At 53.9% G+C, this 18,618-nt stretch overlaps 1 protein-coding gene across 1 annotated transcript; it reads left to right on the plus strand.

Annotated features, from left to right (window-relative positions):
- Nucleotides 1-617: 617 nt before the first annotated feature.
- CARD10 (caspase recruitment domain family member 10) lies at nucleotides 618-14,267 on the plus strand. The gene is made up of 20 exons (XM_054277005.1): nucleotides 618-900; nucleotides 1,224-1,361; nucleotides 1,683-2,008; nucleotides 3,823-4,005; nucleotides 4,356-4,511; nucleotides 4,631-4,756; nucleotides 4,900-5,094; nucleotides 5,194-5,331; nucleotides 6,041-6,156; nucleotides 6,400-6,440; nucleotides 7,116-7,236; nucleotides 7,695-7,875; nucleotides 8,704-8,827; nucleotides 9,180-9,420; nucleotides 9,700-9,769; nucleotides 10,104-10,203; nucleotides 10,516-10,674; nucleotides 12,638-12,759; nucleotides 13,414-13,529; nucleotides 13,754-14,267. The coding sequence occupies exons 1-20, from the start codon at nucleotides 618-620 to the stop codon at nucleotides 13,959-13,961; spliced, it is 3,144 nt and encodes a 1,047-aa protein (XP_054132980.1). The 3' UTR covers nucleotides 13,962-14,267.
- Nucleotides 14,268-18,618: the final 4,351 nt, after the last annotated feature.

Below are 18,618 nucleotides of genomic sequence, written 5' to 3' on the forward strand. Positions count from 1 at the left end.
AATGGAGCAGGTTCACCATGGTTCTGAGAGGTTTTGGCCCATTCACTTGAGGGGTTCTTTCTTGCTTTATTTGGCTGGCAGAGTGCTTGCCTTGTTGCTACATATTTTCAGGGCTCCGTACAGCTGTGTGGAAGATACACCAAAGATATGCTCATGTGATTCCCTGCTGATTCCAGTACCTGTAGCCAAGCTTCTCTGTGGGATGGTGCGCTTGAGAATTTGTTTGGTCACCAGTGCTTGCTGCACAGTGCCAGGGATTCATTTGCTGGGTAATTTCCAGCCCCAAGGAGGAGAAAGCATGTCCCAGGCTGCAAAAATTCTTGGTCCTGAGAGTTTCTCATTCTCAGGGATGGGACAAAAGGGAGGGTGTGTGATGGCTGGGGGGATTTAAGGATGTTTGAGAGAGGAGGATTATATCTTCTCTAGACTTCCTACTATGTAGGCTTCTAACTCCCTTATGCATCACTTGCCTTCTACCTATCTAAGGCTCTGGGTGGACACTCAAGATGCTGCTGAACCCATTTGTATGTAAAATATTTTCTAGTGTATCTGAGTCCCATTTGCAAGATTGGACAAATGGATCATTTGCAGGATCACACCTCGACTTATGCCTAGTTATGCCTTCTACCTGTGCTTCTCTATCATTCCTCATCATTTTCTCCTTTCCTTTTATCTTTCCAGCCGTGGAGAATGCACCTCTCCAAGCCAGCAGCCTCTCAGAGCAGGAGGAGGAGGAAGACACCATCTGGGAGAAGATTGAGAGTGCCCGACACCAGCTGACGCGCTCCCTGAACCCGGCCAAGCTGACGCCGTACCTGCGCCAGTGCCGCGTCATAGACGAGCAGGATGAGGAGGAGGTGCTCAACTCCTGCCGATTCCCTTGCAAGAGCAACCAGACAGGTGGGAGAAGACACAAACTTGCACTTGGATGGGCCTGGTTTTGGGGGGATAACGTGGTTCTGACACAGAGTGGATGCTGCACACACTGTGCTTTGTTGTTCTCTGAGGTGCTCTGTACCCAGGGCCTCCCCCTGCATGCACACAGAAGAGGGCAGTGCTCTTACCTCATTCTCCCTCCTCTTGCCACTCCCATTTTTGTGGATGGAAATAGAACTGATGGAGGTGCTGTTTTCATATCATGAAGTGGGGCTACATGGTGTTCTCTGTTTTGCAGGGAGAACTCTTAATCTTCATTCATCCTAGCTCTTTATCTGTTCTTCCAGGTTACCTGATGGACATCCTTCGGCGCCGTGGAAAGCGAGGCTACGAAGCGTTCCTGGAATCCTTGGAGTTTTACTACCCAGAGCACTACACACGGCTCACGGGGAGGGAGCCAGCCCAGCGCTGCTCCATGATCCTGGGTAGGAGCAGGTGCTCTGTTCTCCCTTCAGCTGCTGCTTGCATGGAAGGGCCAGAAAATTTTGTGCAAGTTCATGTGTCTGCTTAAAAACCAGGTTCATGCTGGCAGTGTGTGTGGACAGTTCTGTACTCTGGAACTGGCAGGGAGGGGGCCATGTATACAGGTGTGACAGACTGGTGCCATAAGCCTGGGACAGCAAAGACTGCAAACCCTCAGGAGAACTTGTCACCCCTTGTGGAAAACAGAGCATTGAGCAAATCTGTTTCTTGGAGTTACCCCTGTTTCAGCAGCCAGGAACAGGTTCTTGTTTTTCTCTCCCCAGATGAGGAAGGCCCTGAGGGACTAACTCAGTTCCTGATGATGGAGGTGAAGAAGGTGAGGGCTCAGCGGAAAGAGCACCTGCTGAAGGAACACCAGCTCCAGGTGAAAAACCAGGCATTGGAGCAAGAGCAGGTCCGGCTGGAGCAGCAGCTGAAGGAGCTCCTGAAGGTGCAGGAGCGCTGCCAGCGGCTGAGAGAGGAGTGGGACTCCAACAGCGTGGAGCTGCTGAGGCTGAAGGACGAGAACTACATGATGGCCATGCGCTACGCGCAGCTCTGCGAGGAGAAGAACGTGGCCGTGCTGCGGAGCAGGGACCTGCAGCTGCTGGTGGGATCCTGGGCAGGGAGCACAGGGGTGGGCAGCGGGATGTGGTGGGGCTCTGACAGCCCACAGATGTCTGCACGTGGTGGCTTGAGAGCGTGAAGGAGCTGATGGCACACAGGATGCGTGATGGGGATCCTGCCCTGCTCTTGGTGGAAATGTGCCCTGCAGAGAGGCTGAGGCATGGGCACAGTGCAGGGGGCTCACCATGACCGGGGGCAGCTGGAGATACATCACCAGCTCCTGCCAACTGGTGTGGTTGGAGGTATATCTCTAGAGGAGCCAGAAGCAGGGCTGATGTCTTCCCTGGCATCCCTTGATGCTCAGCCTGGCTGCTGGCACCACAAGATGCCCTGTGGGCTCCTGCCTGTGCTGCCTGCGCTGCTCTCTGGGCAGCACAGGCAGGCAGCAGACAGCTCCATGCTGTCAAACCGTGTGTATTTACTTTTTCCCCTTCCACAGTTTGCATTTTCCTCTCCCTAGGGAGGCCAGTGGCTGTGCAGCCACTCACACTGGGTGTGTATGTGTGCTCCCTGGAGCTGCCCAGCCTGCCTTGCTGAGCTTAGGAGCCTTTTGGCTTAGACTCCATTCCCCCTGCCACGCCCCACCGCCTCATGTCTCTCATGACGTTTGCAAGACTCATGCATAGCTGCAGGAATTCGTGACACTGCACTCCAACTGCCAGGCTCTCACCTCCTGCAAACATGCACCCATTTCCTGCCTGGGCAAGGACAGCCCTACCTTGAACCTATTAATAACCTGTTTTTAAGTGCTCTGCTGCCTCCTGGCATTCCCCCTACCAGTCTGGGCCTGGACCTCTCACAGAGCCTTGTGATTTCCTTTCATACCTCATTCTGTTCTGCCAGTGGCAGGATCCTCCCCTACCTTTTTTTCTGTATTCCTGACAATGCCAGCTCCCCTGGGTCTCTTTGGAGCAGGGAGGTGAATCACTTGAAGGTAACTGTGGGCTGAAGAAATCCCCCGGAAGCAGAGTCTCAGCTTGCCTTCCTCTCCTGACTCTTGAGTCCAGAAGTGTCTGGTCCCCAAAAGTCATTGTAGGTCTTTTGGGCACATTCACAGAAGTAATTCAGTTCCTCAATCCCTCCTTGGTAATTTTGGCAGTGCTTCTTGGTGGCTTTGATAGGCTTCTCCTGTCCCGTTTCCTCTCAAAGCCTTACCTGTGAAATTGGTTCTCTGATCAATCTTATCATTCATTACAGGTCTGGGAGGACCTTTCTTGTCCTTAAAAGTCACTGACCTCTGCTGTCTCCTGTTGATGAGACATGTTGGTGGAGGAAGGTGGGACCAGGCCAGGGAATGCTGATGCCTCTGTAGTACTCTGCAGCCTCCAGCAGCTTGAGCCTCAAATACCTCCCAGGCCAGAGGTGGCCTCCCACACTGAGTAGCCTCCAGTGGATTTTGCTGCTGTGAATTTGTTTCTCAGCTGCTCTAGGAATCTTTGAGATACAGCTGCTGGACCTGGCTGCGCACCAGAGGTCCCCCGTCCGCCCACGGTCAAGTCCGGCTGCACTGTGGATGCCCTGGGGTAGCAAGAAAGTTGTTGCACCAAGAGATGATCCTGAATGTGCTTATGCAAGTGCATCTTCCTCCTTTTCCTGAGGGAGAAGCTTTTGAATGCAGCTGTGCTCTAACCTCAGCCCAGCAGTAGGATACTCCTTCACATGGTTGCCTGTGGTTGCCTCCCGTGCCTTACTTGCCTCCAGACCTGTTTTCTTCTCAGCACCTTCTCTGCTTCGCTCTCCTAGTGAGGCAGAGGTGCAGGGCCATCTGTGTTAGACTGTTTCTTCCCTGGGTTGCAGGTGGACCAGCTGAAATGCAAAGTGTCCAGCCTGGAGGAGGAGTGCAGCCTGCTGCGGAGACAGGCATCGGCAGCGCCGCAGCGAGAGGCGGAGGAGCGGGGCCAGCCTGACACCGTGTCTGAGCTGTGGGCTGAGAACCAGCGGCTCACGGCATCGCTGCAGGAGCTGCAGGCCATGCTGCAGGTACCTGCCAGGGCAGGGCAGGCTCCAGGTCACCTCCTTTCCTGGGCCATCTCCAGTGATGTTTACATAGCCACTGGAAAGATGGGGAAATCGTTGGTTTGGGCTGGCCTGTCCCATCCTCCGAGCATATTGCTTGGCTATGGTGGCTGCCATTGTGTCCAGGTAGTGATGGGTGCTTTTTTCCAGCTCTGTAATTCTTGGTTGGGCTCACAAGTGTGACTTTGTGCCTTGGAGTGTACAGCAGATTGATGCTGCATGATGATGGCAGTTGTGCCAATCTGCAGTCACGGCCCTGCTCTGTTGCTCCCTTGGTGTTTGTGGTGCAGTGACAGTGCCCTCTTGCCTCTTAGAAACCCGGTGAGGGCCCAGGGCCAGGCTCTGAGCAGATCCTCCTGGACATCCTGGAGCATGACTGGAAGGAAGCCCAAGATGATCGGCAGGATCTCTGTCAGAAACTCAACTCCCTGCAGAATGAGCTGCAGTGGGCCGAAGAGCTGAGGGATAAGGTAGCGCATTCATCACCACCTCTGTCCCTGCACACCAAGCAGGGTCTGGAAGAGAGGGGAAGGATGCTGTAAGGCAGTTGCTTTCAGGAAGGCTAATGCTCATTGCTTGCTGTTACCAGTATCTCCAGGAGGTGGAAGATCTGCAGCTGAAATACCGAACACTGCAGAAGGACTGTGATCTCTACAAGCATCGCATGAACACAGTGCTGCTGCAGCTGGAGGAGATCGAAAAAGAGCGGGACCAGGTAAATTGCTTGTGACTGCCCAGCAAGAACAGGGCTTTGAATATGTCTCCTTCCCCAGTGGATCTCGTGCAGCCATGCCAGGGTGGGAGGTGCAGATCAGCAGTGCGGTTCTGTGTCTTTTCTTGCTCTCTGGCTCCTTGCAGGCCATCCAGAGCCGTGATGGGGTGCAGCTGCAATACTCCCAGAGCCTGATTGAGAAGGACCAGTACCGCAAACGAGTGCGGGCCCTGGAGGAGGAGCGGGATGAGCTGCTAAGCAAACTGAGCCAGGCAGAGGGGCTGAACAGCACGCTGGAGGCACAGCTGCAGCGCTGCCAAGGCAGCCGCAGCCTCAGCAAGGTGAGGGTGGCTAGAAGGAAGGGGAAAGAGGGAAGGCAAAGGGGTCAGGACTGATTTCTGGAGGATGCAAATGGGATGATGGAGTCCCTTCTTTCCCAGATGTGCAGCTCTTCCTACTCCCTCTGCTCCAACCTCAGCAGCACCTGGAGCCTCATAGACAGCCCTGCAAATGGACTCATGGATACCCTGGGGACTTCTGTCACCCCATTCCCAGGAGATTCAGCCATTCAGAGCATGGTGAGTGCTTGACCATGTGAGGCTGGCCCTCAGCTGAGGTAGTAGAGACACTGCTCAGGAAGGGCATACAGGCTTTGGAGTGGCTTCATCGTGAGACTTGGTGTGGGATGGTGTGTAAGGTGTGAGCAGATCTCAGATGCGAAGCTCTCAGTCTCTAACAAACTGGCCAATCCTGCCCTAAAGTGTGTGAAAACCCTTCATTCCATATGACACCCTAGAAACCAACAGTCTCATGTAAGATGCTATCCTCCCTAAAATGGTGTTTAATCTACACATGCTGGAGGAGAAATCCAGACTCTTTTGAACCCTGTAGCAGCATCGTGTGGTTTTTAATGGAGTCAGGTTCTTTCCTTTGACTCCTTGAACTGTCACCCCAGAGCACCCTGAAATGGGCACTGCCACAGGTTACTCACACCTCTGGGTGTGTGGTGGCTAAAACAGAAATATAAGGACTAGGTTTGGATAGTCTGTTCATCTGCTACTGCTCCCACAGCTTGTGCTTTGCAAAAAGATGGGGATGCAGTGTCATGGACCTCTAGCTGAGCTATCTGCCTGGGAAAACAAGGTGTCCCTGGGAGTTTGGAGGGATGTGGATTATCCCAAAGAGGGCTGTGGTAGCCAAGGAGCTGTTTGCTCCCTTGGCCTGAAGGGAGGGAAGAAATGGTGCTGGGTGTTGGTGTTAGCGTGCATGTTTCTCACTCTGCCCCAGGATGAGACTCCCGACAGCGAGAAGGACATCAACCGCCTTTCCACCTTCCCCTTCCCTCCCTGCATCGGCTCCATCCTCCGTCGGCAGCGGGAGGAGAGGTGCATGCCCCACAAAAGGTGATTGCTGAGCACTGCTTGGCTCCTCTCTTGGCGTTCTGGGGTCCAGGAAGAGATGCCTGGCAGTGTTAGGAGAGAACCTGGAGTGGGAAGTGAGTGGAAAGGCTGTCAGGAGGTTGTGTGGTGGCTCCAGGGGTGCTTGGGGGTGGTGGGGTAGTCTGTGGAGCTGAGATTGAGAATGGAATGCAAACAGGCTTTGGAAAAGCTGCTACCTTACAGATCCATTTTGTGTCTCCTTTCTAGCTTGTCCTGTGGCTCCTTTAGCAGCATGGAAGATGGAACAGGTACAAGGCTTTCCTCAACGCGCTTAGCTGAAAAGGAGTGGGGGCTGTGGGGAGAGGGGTTGCACAAGTGGCCCTCCCTCACTCCTCTGGTTTTTGCAGCTCATTGTGAGGGCTCTGAACCTGTAGCGTGGTACAATGGTCCCTCACATCCCCCGTGCCTTGTCAGGCACAGCAGCTAGAAAAGCTGGCTTTTCCTCTGCAGAGCAGGTAGCTGTTTGCATCAGCTCTGTTTGGCTCATGGAGAGCTGTTGAGGGGAGGAGGTAATAGAAGAGGGAAATACTTTTGCCCTGAGGTGTTACTGGATGCTCCCTTCACCTGCTACTACCTGTGTGATGGGTTGTAAGTCTCCAGGAGTGAAGAGGAGCATCCTGCATCCTGGTGCTGGCAGGTCCTGTGGGTGGGTGCTGGTGGCTGATCTCTGGGCACATCCAGGTGACCCTGGCTGCTGCTGCCTTCTGGCCAAAATGCTGATGAAGGGAATGAAGATTTGCTTGCTCTTAGGAAACACGGGAAACCCTTTTATTAAGGATGACTATTCAAAGCCTCCCTGCAACCTCAATTTCCCAATCAGATGCTAAAAAATGGTCAGGAGAGGATGGCAGACCCTTGCCACCCCCAGAACATGTAGCATTAGCACAGGTAAAGTGCTCCCTCTTCCTTTTGCTCTTTCCTAGGCAGCAGTTTTCCTGGCACCTTTCTGGGGGCCTTCTCCTCTTCTTCCAGCAGCACCTACACCAGGGTGAAGTCGGAGATCTGCTTGTCCACGCTTTCCAGCCGCAAGGAGGTCACCAGGAGGTGACTGCTGCTCTCTGAGCTGGGCACTCTGTGGTGGTGCTTGAAGGGGGCATTTCATGGTGCCAGGGACCATGCTTGGGAGGCCCTTCGTTTCTGCCCCTCCCTTGCCATTGCAGGCCCTTTCTTGCTAGTGGGAGAGGAGAGAAATGAAGATCCTACAGTCCTGGCTTCCTAGCAGGACTTCAATTTTTTGCACCATCCTATTGGTTATGGCAGGGGTGGGGATGTTGCTCTGGGCTGGACATGCAAGTATCTAGGTAGGGAAGGACTGTGGGAACCCAGCTTGGCTTTGGTGGTGGGGCTGGTGGGATAGAAGGGGCTGTGAGGCTTTGTCAGCTCTGTGTGCCCTGTTGAGTCACGAGCTCTGTGCTGCTGTAGCTGGACACAAGGCCTGGGGGACTGGCTCTTAGAAAAGGCAGTAAACCTCAGTTGCCAGACTTGGCATTTCTCCCTGCCAGGTCACTGGTGGTGCAGCTCACTAGTGTGGGTCATCCCAGCCACCCCTCACCCCAGGAGAAGAGGCTCGGAGCAGACATCTCCATCCTTGGAGGGAACAGGACAGGAATTTATGTCCAGTGGGTCAAGCCGGGCTCACAGGCTGAAAAAGCAGGACTCAGGGAAGGGTGCCGGCTCCTTGAGGTGAGTCTGGGAACGGGCTCCTTTTGTGGGTTTGCAGAGCACCTGAGATGATGCAAGGAGTGCAGAGCGATCCCCAGTGCAAGATGACCTCTCCCCAGCTTGAAGTCCACCTCTATTTCTCTTATTTTCCAGGGCTGCTCCCTGTCTAGAGCTTACACAGCACGAACACCCACCCAGGTCTCATAGTACTTGAGTGTACCTGTGCATGTAGAAATGCCAAGACCTTCTGAAACCCTTCCTTGAGGTGTGGGAAGGGAGAAACAAAAATGAGTCACACAGTTAAGATGCCAGTACAGCTTTGTGTCCCTCACCTTTGTGTCTGTCACCTTGTGGCTTTTCAGAGCAGTTTGCATCCTGCATCCTGCACATGCCCATCACAAACCAATCAATTGTGGAGCAAGATTTCTCAGGCCTTTGTGACCCTCCTGAGTTATAGAGAATAATTGCTCTGAAGAAGGCTCCTGGAAGGAGGGAAGGGCATTTCTTTTGCCAAGAATGACACCACTTGAAATACAGCTGCACTACTTGAATTAATATCCCACCTGTAACTGAAAACAAACCAGTGCTCCTGCTCCCACACACGTTCATGCACACACACATTTCCTTTCACAACAGCCCACCATCCAGACTGGGTGATGGCTGGCAGCAGGTATCAGCCAGAGGCAGACTGAGGATGCCAGGTCCTCAGATACAGTTCTTCCCAGACCTGCCTCACTCTGTAAAACCTTTTGTGTTACAACCCTTTGTAACCCTGATGGGTGAGGGAGCCTGGGGGGGGGGTGCGTGCTCTTCCAGCCCTTAGGTCTAACGCCATCGGGTCCTTGCTAGCTGAGGGTGCCATCGCTGAAGGAAGAGGTGCTTTCCCTGGAGAACTGCACACGGGAGGTTGCCTACCTGAGTCTGCTGCACTGGGATGAGCCGTCTAGTCTCATCTTTGAGCTTGACCTAGAAGGTAAGGTGCTGGCAGCTACATCAGCTTTGAACCTGAGCTCTCTGCCTCCCTTTCTAGACCCTCCACCTAAACCTGGAGATTAATGTCAGTTATTCTCTCTCCTCTCCTGTTTGGTCCTAGGCCACCATGTCAGACACAGGGGTTGGCCATAGCTCCAGTAGCTTTCCCTCTCTGGTGTGACTTGTGCATCCTCTGAGTTACGGGACAGAGGTACAGACCTTCTGTCTGTTTGCCTCCTCTGCACCCCAACCCCAATCCAGAGTGTCACAACTGTGCTGGGGACTTGGCTTTCTTACTGGTGACTGTTGTCTGCTGCGTCCCCACCTGTGGTGCCCTGTGTTCTGTGCTGCAGGATACCAGCCTCTGCGGGCAGCCCTGGAGGAGGGGAAGAAGTTTTCCGGGGACTCGTTCTACGTGCGCAGCAGCGTGTCGCTCCTGGAGCCGTCGGACCCGTACGCGCTGTGCGTGAGGTGTCGGGAGATCCTGCACGTCACGGACACCATGCACAGGGGCCGTCTGGAGTGGTACTGCTCCCGCGTCGACCCCCTGACGCTGCGGGACCTGGACAAGGGCACGGTGCCCAACTACAGCAGGTACCCAGCACGAGGAGGGAGGCAGGGGCTGCCTGCCCCTTGTCTGCGCTGGCCATCCCCTAGCAGTCCTGGGGCTCTCTCGGTGCTGTAGCATGACTAAGTCTAGTTCAGGGACCAGTGTGGTAGCGTTTGGGAGCCTTTGAGGGACGGGGAGGTTGAGTGAGGGCTTTGATATGCCTGTGCTTCAGCAGGTCTGTGGGATTGGTGAAGAGGATCCCTGCAGGCTATGGTTCCTGGGGCTTCTGGAGTTGCTTGAGTGCAAGCTCTTTGTCTTTTCAGGGCTCATCAGCTCTTGAAGATCCAGGAGAAGCGCCAGATGCCTGGGCAGCAGAGAGGCCACAGAAATACTGTAAGCCAAAGAAGCGGGTGATGATAGCTGGGGTGTGTGCCCATGGCCATCTCACCACCTCAGAGACAATCTGCCCCACTCTGTTGGTAAACCAACTTGTGCAGAGGTGGCAGATGGGTTAGCAAACAAAGCTTTTAGGCCACGCAGTGTTACTGCTCTGTGGCTGCTTTTCTACCACTTCCCCACTTCCCAGACTGAACCTAATGGATGGCAGTCCTAATCCTTTGTTTTTTGTAAGGGTGCTCCTTTTTGCCAGACGATGTTCTGCAGCCAGTTCTTCATGTGTGTGAAAAGAGCAGTGTTTTCGGCCTAATTGCCCTCACTTTCTCCTCAGCTAAAGAAACGTGCCTTGGGCCAACTGCGCTTGGTGAAATCCAAACCACAGAAGAGGCCAGAGCAGCCTCCCCAGCAGCTGTGGCTGGACCCCTGCTCAGGTGAGCCCTGTGCCTGCCCTGTCACCCTTGGAGACCCAGTTGTCCCCTGGCCATCCAACTTTTTGTGGAGAATAAACTGCTGTGTAACTCAGGGGAGTCCCAGATAGTGGCCAGGGGGTCTGCATGCAGGGTATCTGTCCATGAGTGAGTGTTGTAACCAGGGTAGGGTGTCTCCTGGGACATAAGATGGTTTGGTAGGTGCCTCTGTGATTCAGGATGAGGAGGTGGTACAGAACGATGGGGTGGTCTGTAGGCTGTCCTGGTCTCCTGTGTTCTCGCCTTTGCCTTTCTCTTTTCAATGCTATCTTCCAGACCCAGACACGACCCTGAAGCCTTACAGCCTGGTGCGCCCTGTGGTGGTCAAGACACCCCGTCCCGTGGTGCTGTTGCCAAGCTGCATTGCACCTCGGCTCATCAGGAACCTGCTGGACCTGCCCACCTCTCGCCTGGACTTCCATGTGTGCCCAGCAGGTAGGCAGAAACACGCAGAAACACGAGGTTGCTCAGTCCATTTCAGTGAAGAGCTGCTCCTTTCTTGGAAGGTTGAGTTATGATCTCATCGCAGTGTTGAAAAGCCCATGAGATCTCTCTTCAGAAGATATGTGTGGGAATCTCTTGGTCTTCCCATGTAATGCCTGTTGACATGTCACTTCATTGGGCTGAGTGTCTGCAAGATGTTCCCTGCTGTTTTTAACTGTGTCCTATCCCTTTGGCCCACTGGGAAGCCAGCCTTCCCTTCTGGTCACCTGAGTGAGACATGGGGTTCTTCTCTCTTCCCTTGAGTGGTGTAGCATTGCCTTGCTACTCTGGGTGGCTCTTCCCAGAGATGAAAACCCTGGCTGATGTGGGATCTGCAGGTTGACTTCATGCCAGCTCTTCCTGCCCAGGAATAGGAGGCTCCAACCTTAGAGCTGTCATCCCCCTCTTCTTCCAGGAGATGTGATGCTGACACATGGCTGAAGAGGCTGCTGGGGAAAGGGCATTTCTCCCATAGGGAATGTTCAGAGAGGACAACTCCCTCTTTCCTCCTTACTCCTCACTTCTCCAGTGCTCTCTTTTCCTGGTATTTAGAGCTCTCCGTTTGCCAACTGCAGGACTGAAAAATAAGTTGGTTTATTTGTTTGCGGGGTAATGATGGAGGTAGTGAAAAATCTCTGGTTTCCTGAAGGATGGCTCTGAAAATTTTGGCTGCTGGGCTTCTCAGCTGAGTGACTTGGCCATATATCCTGTCCTGCTGAGCCCTCTGCAGGGTTCCCCTCACACTGCATGGGGGACCTGCTTCCAAGCTTTTACTCCGATTGGGAACTTACACTGAGGGCAAAAACTCCATTGTCCCCTGCTAGTTTTGCCGTCTATGAGGGAAGGAAAATAATCCATGAGCCCCAAGCCATTTCTCTTTTGTTTGCTGCCTGTATTTTCTTTGGATCTTCCAGGAGAGTCTGCTGCCTGCAAAGGAAACATGGCTTTGCAGGATCCAGGTCTGCCTGGGAAGTACTGTGTCACCAGGGAGAGAATGCCCAGCCAGCCTGGAACCTGGGATAACTGGAATATGCTCTGGACCCAGTTCCAAACATGCCTTCTCCTAAAAATTTTACTTTATTTCCATCTTAGAGACAAGCAGCTCCTAAAAGCCTTTTTATGATGCCTCCTCATGTTTCTGTGGCAGTGTGGGCAGCTGCTTAGGGCAGCATGGTGGGCAGGTAAGGCCTGGCTCCTGCCTCAGCCACACTGGAGTGCAGGGCTTGTGGCCTGTGGCTCCCAGGTCAGATCTGTGTGTGTGTGTGGTGTCAGCCTCCTTTGGGATTACCAGGGGCACCTGGCTCTCCTTGCTTTGACCACTGCTGCATCCAGCTCTGCCCCCAGTTCTCTGTCCCAGCATCACCTCTCTGCTGCTTTTCTGGTGCTGGCTGCTGAGTGCTGTACTGCCTCTAGCAGCCAGCACCAGCAAGAGGAGGTTCAGCTCATCCCCATTTTCCTCCCACTCTCCCAGCAATACACCCACTCCTCTTGCTTCCCCAGCCATGGTGCTCTCTTACAGGAGCTGTGTATAAGCCTGTGTAGCACTCAAACCCTGCAGAAAACCTATTTGTCAGGATAAAGTGGTTATTTTTCTGCCATGCTCTGTTAGGGAGGGGTTGGGACAGTGTAGCAGTGGGTGGATAATGTCTGTGAGCTAGCTTAGGCTGCTGTGATACAACACAAGGTGCTGCTCTTGCCATGCAAGGTGTCTTCAGCTGTGATATCTCGCTTGTTGCCTCCCAGAAAGCTGCAGGAGATCCATGCCCAAAGTGTGATGCTGTATAATTAATCTTGCTCTCCAGAATCTGTAAACACTGAACTTGATAAGCACCAGTGCAGCAGTGAACCTATGGGATCTGAGGTAGATAGTCTGTGCAGGAGGGAGAAGGGGCTGACATTTCCTCTTGGCTTGCAGAGAAGCTGGCAGGAGGGGATCCCAGCACAGCCCACGCTCAGGAGCACCCTGTGCCTAGAACTGCCCCCCAGGACCAGAGGGAGAGCGGACGAATCCACATGATCCGGGAGGCAATGGAGAAGGTGCTGAGGCTTTTGGTGCGGGGAGAAAGGGCCAGGATGGGACAGCTCATTCACACTGGAGGAGAGGAAAGGAGAGGAGAGGGGGGGGCAGCTGAGTGGGTGAAGAGGGAGAGTGGTGTGGTGATAGAAAAGGAGTTGCTTGCTTGTGGGTTGTGTAATTTGGAGAGTGTTTCAGGTCAAAGTGCTGTGGAGTTTTGGAACAGCAAATATGGACATTTCCCTGAGTCTCTGATAAGCTCGATAAACTAAATGGGAAATGGGGATTTGTGGGGGAGGCTGTGGGACATGCCATACTCAGAAGTGACTTCCCTGCTCTCACATTCCTCATGTTCACCAAGTGGCAACAGCTCTGCTCAGGGCAGAAATGTGAGGCTCTGGGTGACAGAAGTGACAAAGAAGATGTGAAGATGAGTTGTGGCTGAGAGAGGGGTCCAGTGAGCTCTTGGGTTGGATTGGCAGTGATGGAGTGGGTGACCCTGCTCTTTAATTCTCCCCTTTTCTATTGGCACTGTCCATAAATCTCACTTTTAATGGAATTAGTATTGGAAAAGCAATGATATTGCACAGTATGGGGTTTGATTTAATGTAACTGTCAGGGGCCGGGGTTATTTTTTCTCCATTTAAATCAGTAAATCTATTCAATTTCCTTTCCAGAATAAACACTGCCTGCTAGAGCTGGGAGTTGAGGGTGTGAGGGATCTAATTAAAAGTGAAATATACCCCATCGTTATCCATGTCGAGGTCACTGAGAAGAACGTTCGAGGACTCAGGTGAGGAGAGAGCATGGCATGGATGGAGGGTGTCACGGGAGGAGAGAGAAGCCCTGGTCTCTGATCAGAGACACAGCAAGGATCAGGCGAGAGCACTGGATGTGTGTGCTGGGCTCGGTGCTGTGAGGGGAGCAATTCCTTTCTGTACGTGTGAGCGCATTTCTGGGTGGTTTTGCCACCCCACCTCTTTATGCCAAGGGTGACATTTGTCCCTGTTTTCCTAGGAGCTTGCTGGGGAAGGCGGGCCAGCGGGACTCGGAGGTGCTGAAGATGAGCCGTGCTGTGGAGCGGGCTCTCCACACCCTGCCCTGCTCCTGGGCCCGGGTGGAGCCCCACGCCTGGAGCCACGCCCAGGAGCTGCCCAAGGTGGTTCGTGGCTGCATCTTCCAGGAGCAAACCCGCCCGCTGTGGATTGAAGAGGGTGAGGACTGAGTGGGGGGGTAGCAGAATGGCTCCTGCCACCTACTGTCCCCAAGAGCTGCTCTCAGAGGCCCCTGCCTTCCCAAGCCCTTCCAGGCAGTGTGTTCTTCTTCCCTGAGGGGATGCTGGTAGCTAAAGGCCCCCAGGGTAGCCTTTTTCCCCCCCTTGAGGGCCACCAAAAGCCAGGAAGTAACAGATGACAGTGCCTCCCCTGTCTGAGCTTTCTGTATTTCATTGGAAAGGCATCTTCCACCACCATGGTGGAAACCACCCCTGTGGGCTGCTCCCTGTCACCTTGGGCTGCCCTTGTACGTGGTCAGACTGACAGACAGGGAACGTAGGGGGAACTGTGTGGGATTAGGCTGCCTAGGAGCATTTCTCACACAGATTTCAAGCTCCTGAGCTCTCCTCCTGTTACCAGCATCTCCTCTGCCCGGTGGCACCGTGTGCTCTGGGTCCTCTCTTCCCATCTACCTCGCCTCTGGCCCCAAGGCACAGGGAGCATAGCTCATACACCTGTGACCCACAGCGGCTGGAGTGACATTCAGGTTGCAACAAACCCTCATTTTATAGGAGCTGTACTCTTTATTGCTTGTAAATTATTAATGGAGCCTTTCATTGGCAAACCGCCTGTAAAGGAGAATTAAATACCATTCATAATGGGAATGGGTAGCAGGCTGCGGGCTTGTGTGTTACTGGGAAGGTGTGGGTGATGCACAATGGGGTATTTTTCTCCTCCTTTAGATGAGACCCAACTGCCCAGCCCTCCAGGGGAGGGAGGGAGCACTGACATTGCTCTTGTAGGGCAGCAAGAAGTGTGGGGAGAGGACAGGCTAAGTGTGCCACAGACTAAGTCCCCTCCTTTTTCTACTTGGACCCTGGTTTTCAGTCCCTTGCTCTCCCCAGCACTGATGTTGGTCAGAGTGCTTTAGGAAAGTCAGGGAAAAACTCACTTGAGTTTTGAATTGTGTCTGGCTAGGGTCCCTAGAGCTTCGCATCCCTCCATGGCCTGGTTGGCATGACGTGACAAGCCAGCTACCTCAGCCTCCTGGGGGGCAGCAAGGAGACTGAGCCCAGCCATGCTGCTGGGAGAAAGGGGCACAGTGCCCCTGCAAGGTGGGGTTCTCACCCTGACATGGGGCCAGAGTGGGTTCAGACTCTGGCAGGGGGAAGATGGAGCCTTTGGGCAGCCACAGCAGTGCTCACTTAAACTGCATGATCCCAAATCCTGTAATGCTGCCACCATTAGCAGATGCCATAGGAAAGGGGTACCAGGGTACCCACGCTGGGGAGAGGGTGTGGTTATGGTGGTAGGTGGTTTTTCCTAAGGCAGGCCAGAGGAAAATGAAGTCTGTGGCTCTGAGAGGCTTGGGGCTCTTGGGGCATGAGGTCAGGCAGAGTCTGCTGATGCTGGGTCAGTGGGAGAAGATGGGCAGCCAGCACCAGAGTCAAGTCCCCTCTGTGTCCCCCTGCCCCTGTGGTTTGGCACTGCTGGTGCCATGCACTTGTGAAGCTCTGAGCAAAGATTAACTTGCTGATCTTCGCTAGTCCCCTGTGAGGTGTTATTTCAGGCTCTAAACCAGTTGCCTGTGTCTTTTATGAGGACGAGAGTGAAGGGGGGAGAAAGAAGATGAAGATTTTAACTGGCAGTCACTAAAATGTAGAGCAGAATCCTCGCTCTGCCCTGGAGCCATGCAACTCTTCTCTCAGGGAAGGGGGAGCTGGCATACACAGGGCTCCAGATGAAAGCTCCCCAGTGGCATCCACTCCAGGGGATGCAGCCTGAGCATTCCAACACAGCCAGTCCCCTGGGAGGGTGCTTGCCCTGCAGGCAAACAAAGTGGGATTCTTGTTGAGCTGATGAGAAGACAAGTCCCAAAACAAGTTCCCATTCACCCTGTCATGGATTTGGAGATGGGAATTTGCATGTTTGCTGGGCAAAAGTAGCACTTGAGTATTCAGGGAAAACACTGTGTATGAGGCACTGTGACACAGGGCTTCAGACTTGTCCCTGCTGGCACTGGGAACCAGCCCCAGCCCTATGGGCAGGGCTGAAGGGGGCTAAAAGCAGCCCCTCCACCCTGGGTAGCCAGGCTGTGCTTACCCAGCTCAGCCCTTGCTGCCCTCCCAAAGAATCACATCCCCCAGCACTTCCCTGGGCCATCAGTGCTCTCAGCCACGGGGAAAGGGAGGCAAAGGGAGGCTGTGGGAGGCAGGCTGGCACTGCCCAGCTAGCCAAGCAGCAGCAGCACTGCCTCCCCTGCTCCCAGGCTTCTTCCAGGCTCTCCATCCAGCCTCTCTCCCCTGAGGCTTTAAAAATCCAGCCTTAACCTGTTCTGGACATGGGTGAGAAGTGGAGCAGAGGGCTCCAAGGCAAACATAAATGACCCTCTCTGCCCTGCACACTCCAGCCCACCTTTTTTACCTCCTAGGTGGGTGGCTGCCTGCTTGGAGGAATGAGTCACAGGTTAGGTAACAGGCACAATGCAATTAGCAGCCCTGGGCACCAATTACCAGCTGTAACAGCCTTGTGCAAACCCCTGTAAAAAGTCACTGAGAGCAAGATTTCTCTCTCCAGGGAGGGGATGGTTGAGGTGGCACATGTATCACCCTGGGAAGTCCACAGCGGCCCCCTGCCCCAGCAGAGTTTCCTGGCACCATGGTCTGTATGAGGTAGCTTTGAATTTTATTTGTAATGCCTTCTGGGGCCATCACTAAGGGGCCCTGCCTGTGCCCCACCTGTGCCTCCCAAATGATCTCCTAAGCCAGAGCTGCGAGGTGCTGCAGGATGCCTTGGAGCTACAGAAGCTTCCTTTACAGGTGCCTGAGGCTGCTGGCCTGTGGCTGGAGCACTCAGGGAGGTTAATTTCTGGTTCAGGAGCATTGGCCAGCCATGTGAGCAATCCCAGTCACACCAGGTTCACATCCCTGCAGTAATGTAAGGCCTGAAGGTGAATGACTCCCCCCGTGCCCCAAATCAGTGTAAGAAAGCATCAGTATTCAAAGGGATCTAAAAATAAAACCTGCAGGGACTCTCCAAAAGGATATGGGAGATGCTCTGGAGATGTTCTTGCTTCAGGGCAAGGCAGGAGTCGTTGAGACTTAGAGAAATACAGGAGAGGAGGGAAGAGAAGTGGATTCAGTGGTTTCTTCCTTGCAAAAGTAAAAAGTCGTAGCCAGGGACAGGGGCAGAGTGAAAGTATGTCTGAGATGTGGAGAAACTGAGCACATGGGTTTAGCCCTGCAGGGAAGTCTTCCCTGTGTGCCTGGGAAGTGCCTGTGGCTGGACACACGGTGGGAGTGTGGCACAGAGGGACCCTGGCAGGCTGCCCACCCCTCTGTTCTAAGGTCCCATGATCTGACATGTGCATGGGGCGTGGTGTCCTTTTCCACATGGAGCCCTTCCACACCCCCGCCAATTCTCCTGGGCCCCAACTTATTACTTTTTATTTTTATTTTTTTGCCATGCTGAGATTGGATGCCCACAGCTTGTAGCTCCCTGAGGAGGCGCTCTGATTTCAGCAGCTTATGTAGAGCACTCCCCTCCCCTCCCGAGCTGCCCCACGCTCGCAGCACAGGGAAGCTGAGATGGGAGCATGGATATCATCCCCGCTCCTGGGCTGGTGGTCCCTCTGGATCTCTCTGGCTGCTCTGGAAAGTGGCCTGCAGGTACTGTGAAGGGGACTGCATGGTCACCTACCCCATGTCTAACTGAACCAGCAAAAGCATGCAGCAATCTGTGGTACTCACCCCAAAATTTCCCTTCCATGGTGGTCTCTGTCCTTGTCTCTATCCTCTGATATCCCTGTCCCTTGCTGGCACCCAGAGGGCTGGAAGTGAAAGTGGCTCAGGGGAGACCAGTGGTGAAGGTGGGGGATGAGGAGGGAGCTGGAGGTGCCACTTTGCTGCTGTGCCTGCAGGTCCCTCAGGTTTTCCAAAGATAGAGGACATTCCCTTTCCTTTCCCAGGGAAAGGAAAGCAACATCTTGGATAGCACAAAAACCACAAGGGAGAAATGGATGAGCTCAGCCCTGCAGGGGCTGCAGTCCTTGCAGGGGGCAAGGACCTGGGTGGGATATAAACTCAGCAGTGACACTGCACTCCCTGCCCCCACCCTGTCCTCCCCCAGAAGTGTTCAAGGCCAGGTTTGATGGGACTCTGAACAACCTGATGTAGGGGAAGGTGTCCCTGCCCATGGCAGTGGGCTTAGAACTGGATGATCTTTAAGGGTCCTTCCAACCCAAGTCCTTCTGTGATTCTACAGCTGGAAGGGAGGCAGTACGCCCTTCCTCATGCTTTTGGTTGCTGGTGCACCTCTTCCTGTGAATGTCACTGGTTCTGCAGCCACCTGGGCAGCAGAATGTCCTTGGATATCCTAGTGGGGGTTGCAGGGCTGGAGGCAGAGAAAAAGGGACCTTCTGGAGCACAGTCATGGTTTAGGGAGATGGGTGTCAGAAGTGGGGGTCACACCCCAGCTTGAGAGTCTGGGGTGTGGCAGCAGGAGGGACAGCAGGGAATACACGATCCTGCTTTGGGAGGCAAGCTGGGACTGAAAGGCAGGAGCAGCAAACTCAGACCTGTATCCATAGGAAAAGTTTGGGGCTAAGGGAATTCCTGGGGGAAAATCGTTCTTTGCAAGAACCACAGAAGACCCTGCACCTTAACTTCA

Source organism: Melozone crissalis, unplaced genomic scaffold (genome assembly GCF_028551555.1).
Source record: "Melozone crissalis strain CALT ecotype California unplaced genomic scaffold, PUWL_Pcris_2 ptg000004l_1, whole genome shotgun sequence".
In the NCBI taxonomy this organism is placed as follows: Eukaryota; Metazoa; Chordata; class Aves; order Passeriformes; family Passerellidae; genus Melozone; species Melozone crissalis.

Bases quoted from the DNA above. Each gene is read 5' to 3' on its own strand.
- CARD10 (XM_054277005.1), top strand. From the start codon at position 618: ATGCCTTCTACCTGTGCTTCTCTATCATTCCTCATCATTTTCTCCTTT. The intron at 5,095-5,193 runs GTGAGGGTGGCT...CTTCTTTCCCAG, and splicing joins GCAGCCGCAGCCTCAGCAAG to ATGTGCAGCTCTTCCTACTC. The intron at 8,828-9,179 runs GTAAGGTGCTGG...TCTGTGCTGCAG, and splicing joins CTTTGAGCTTGACCTAGAAG to GATACCAGCCTCTGCGGGCA.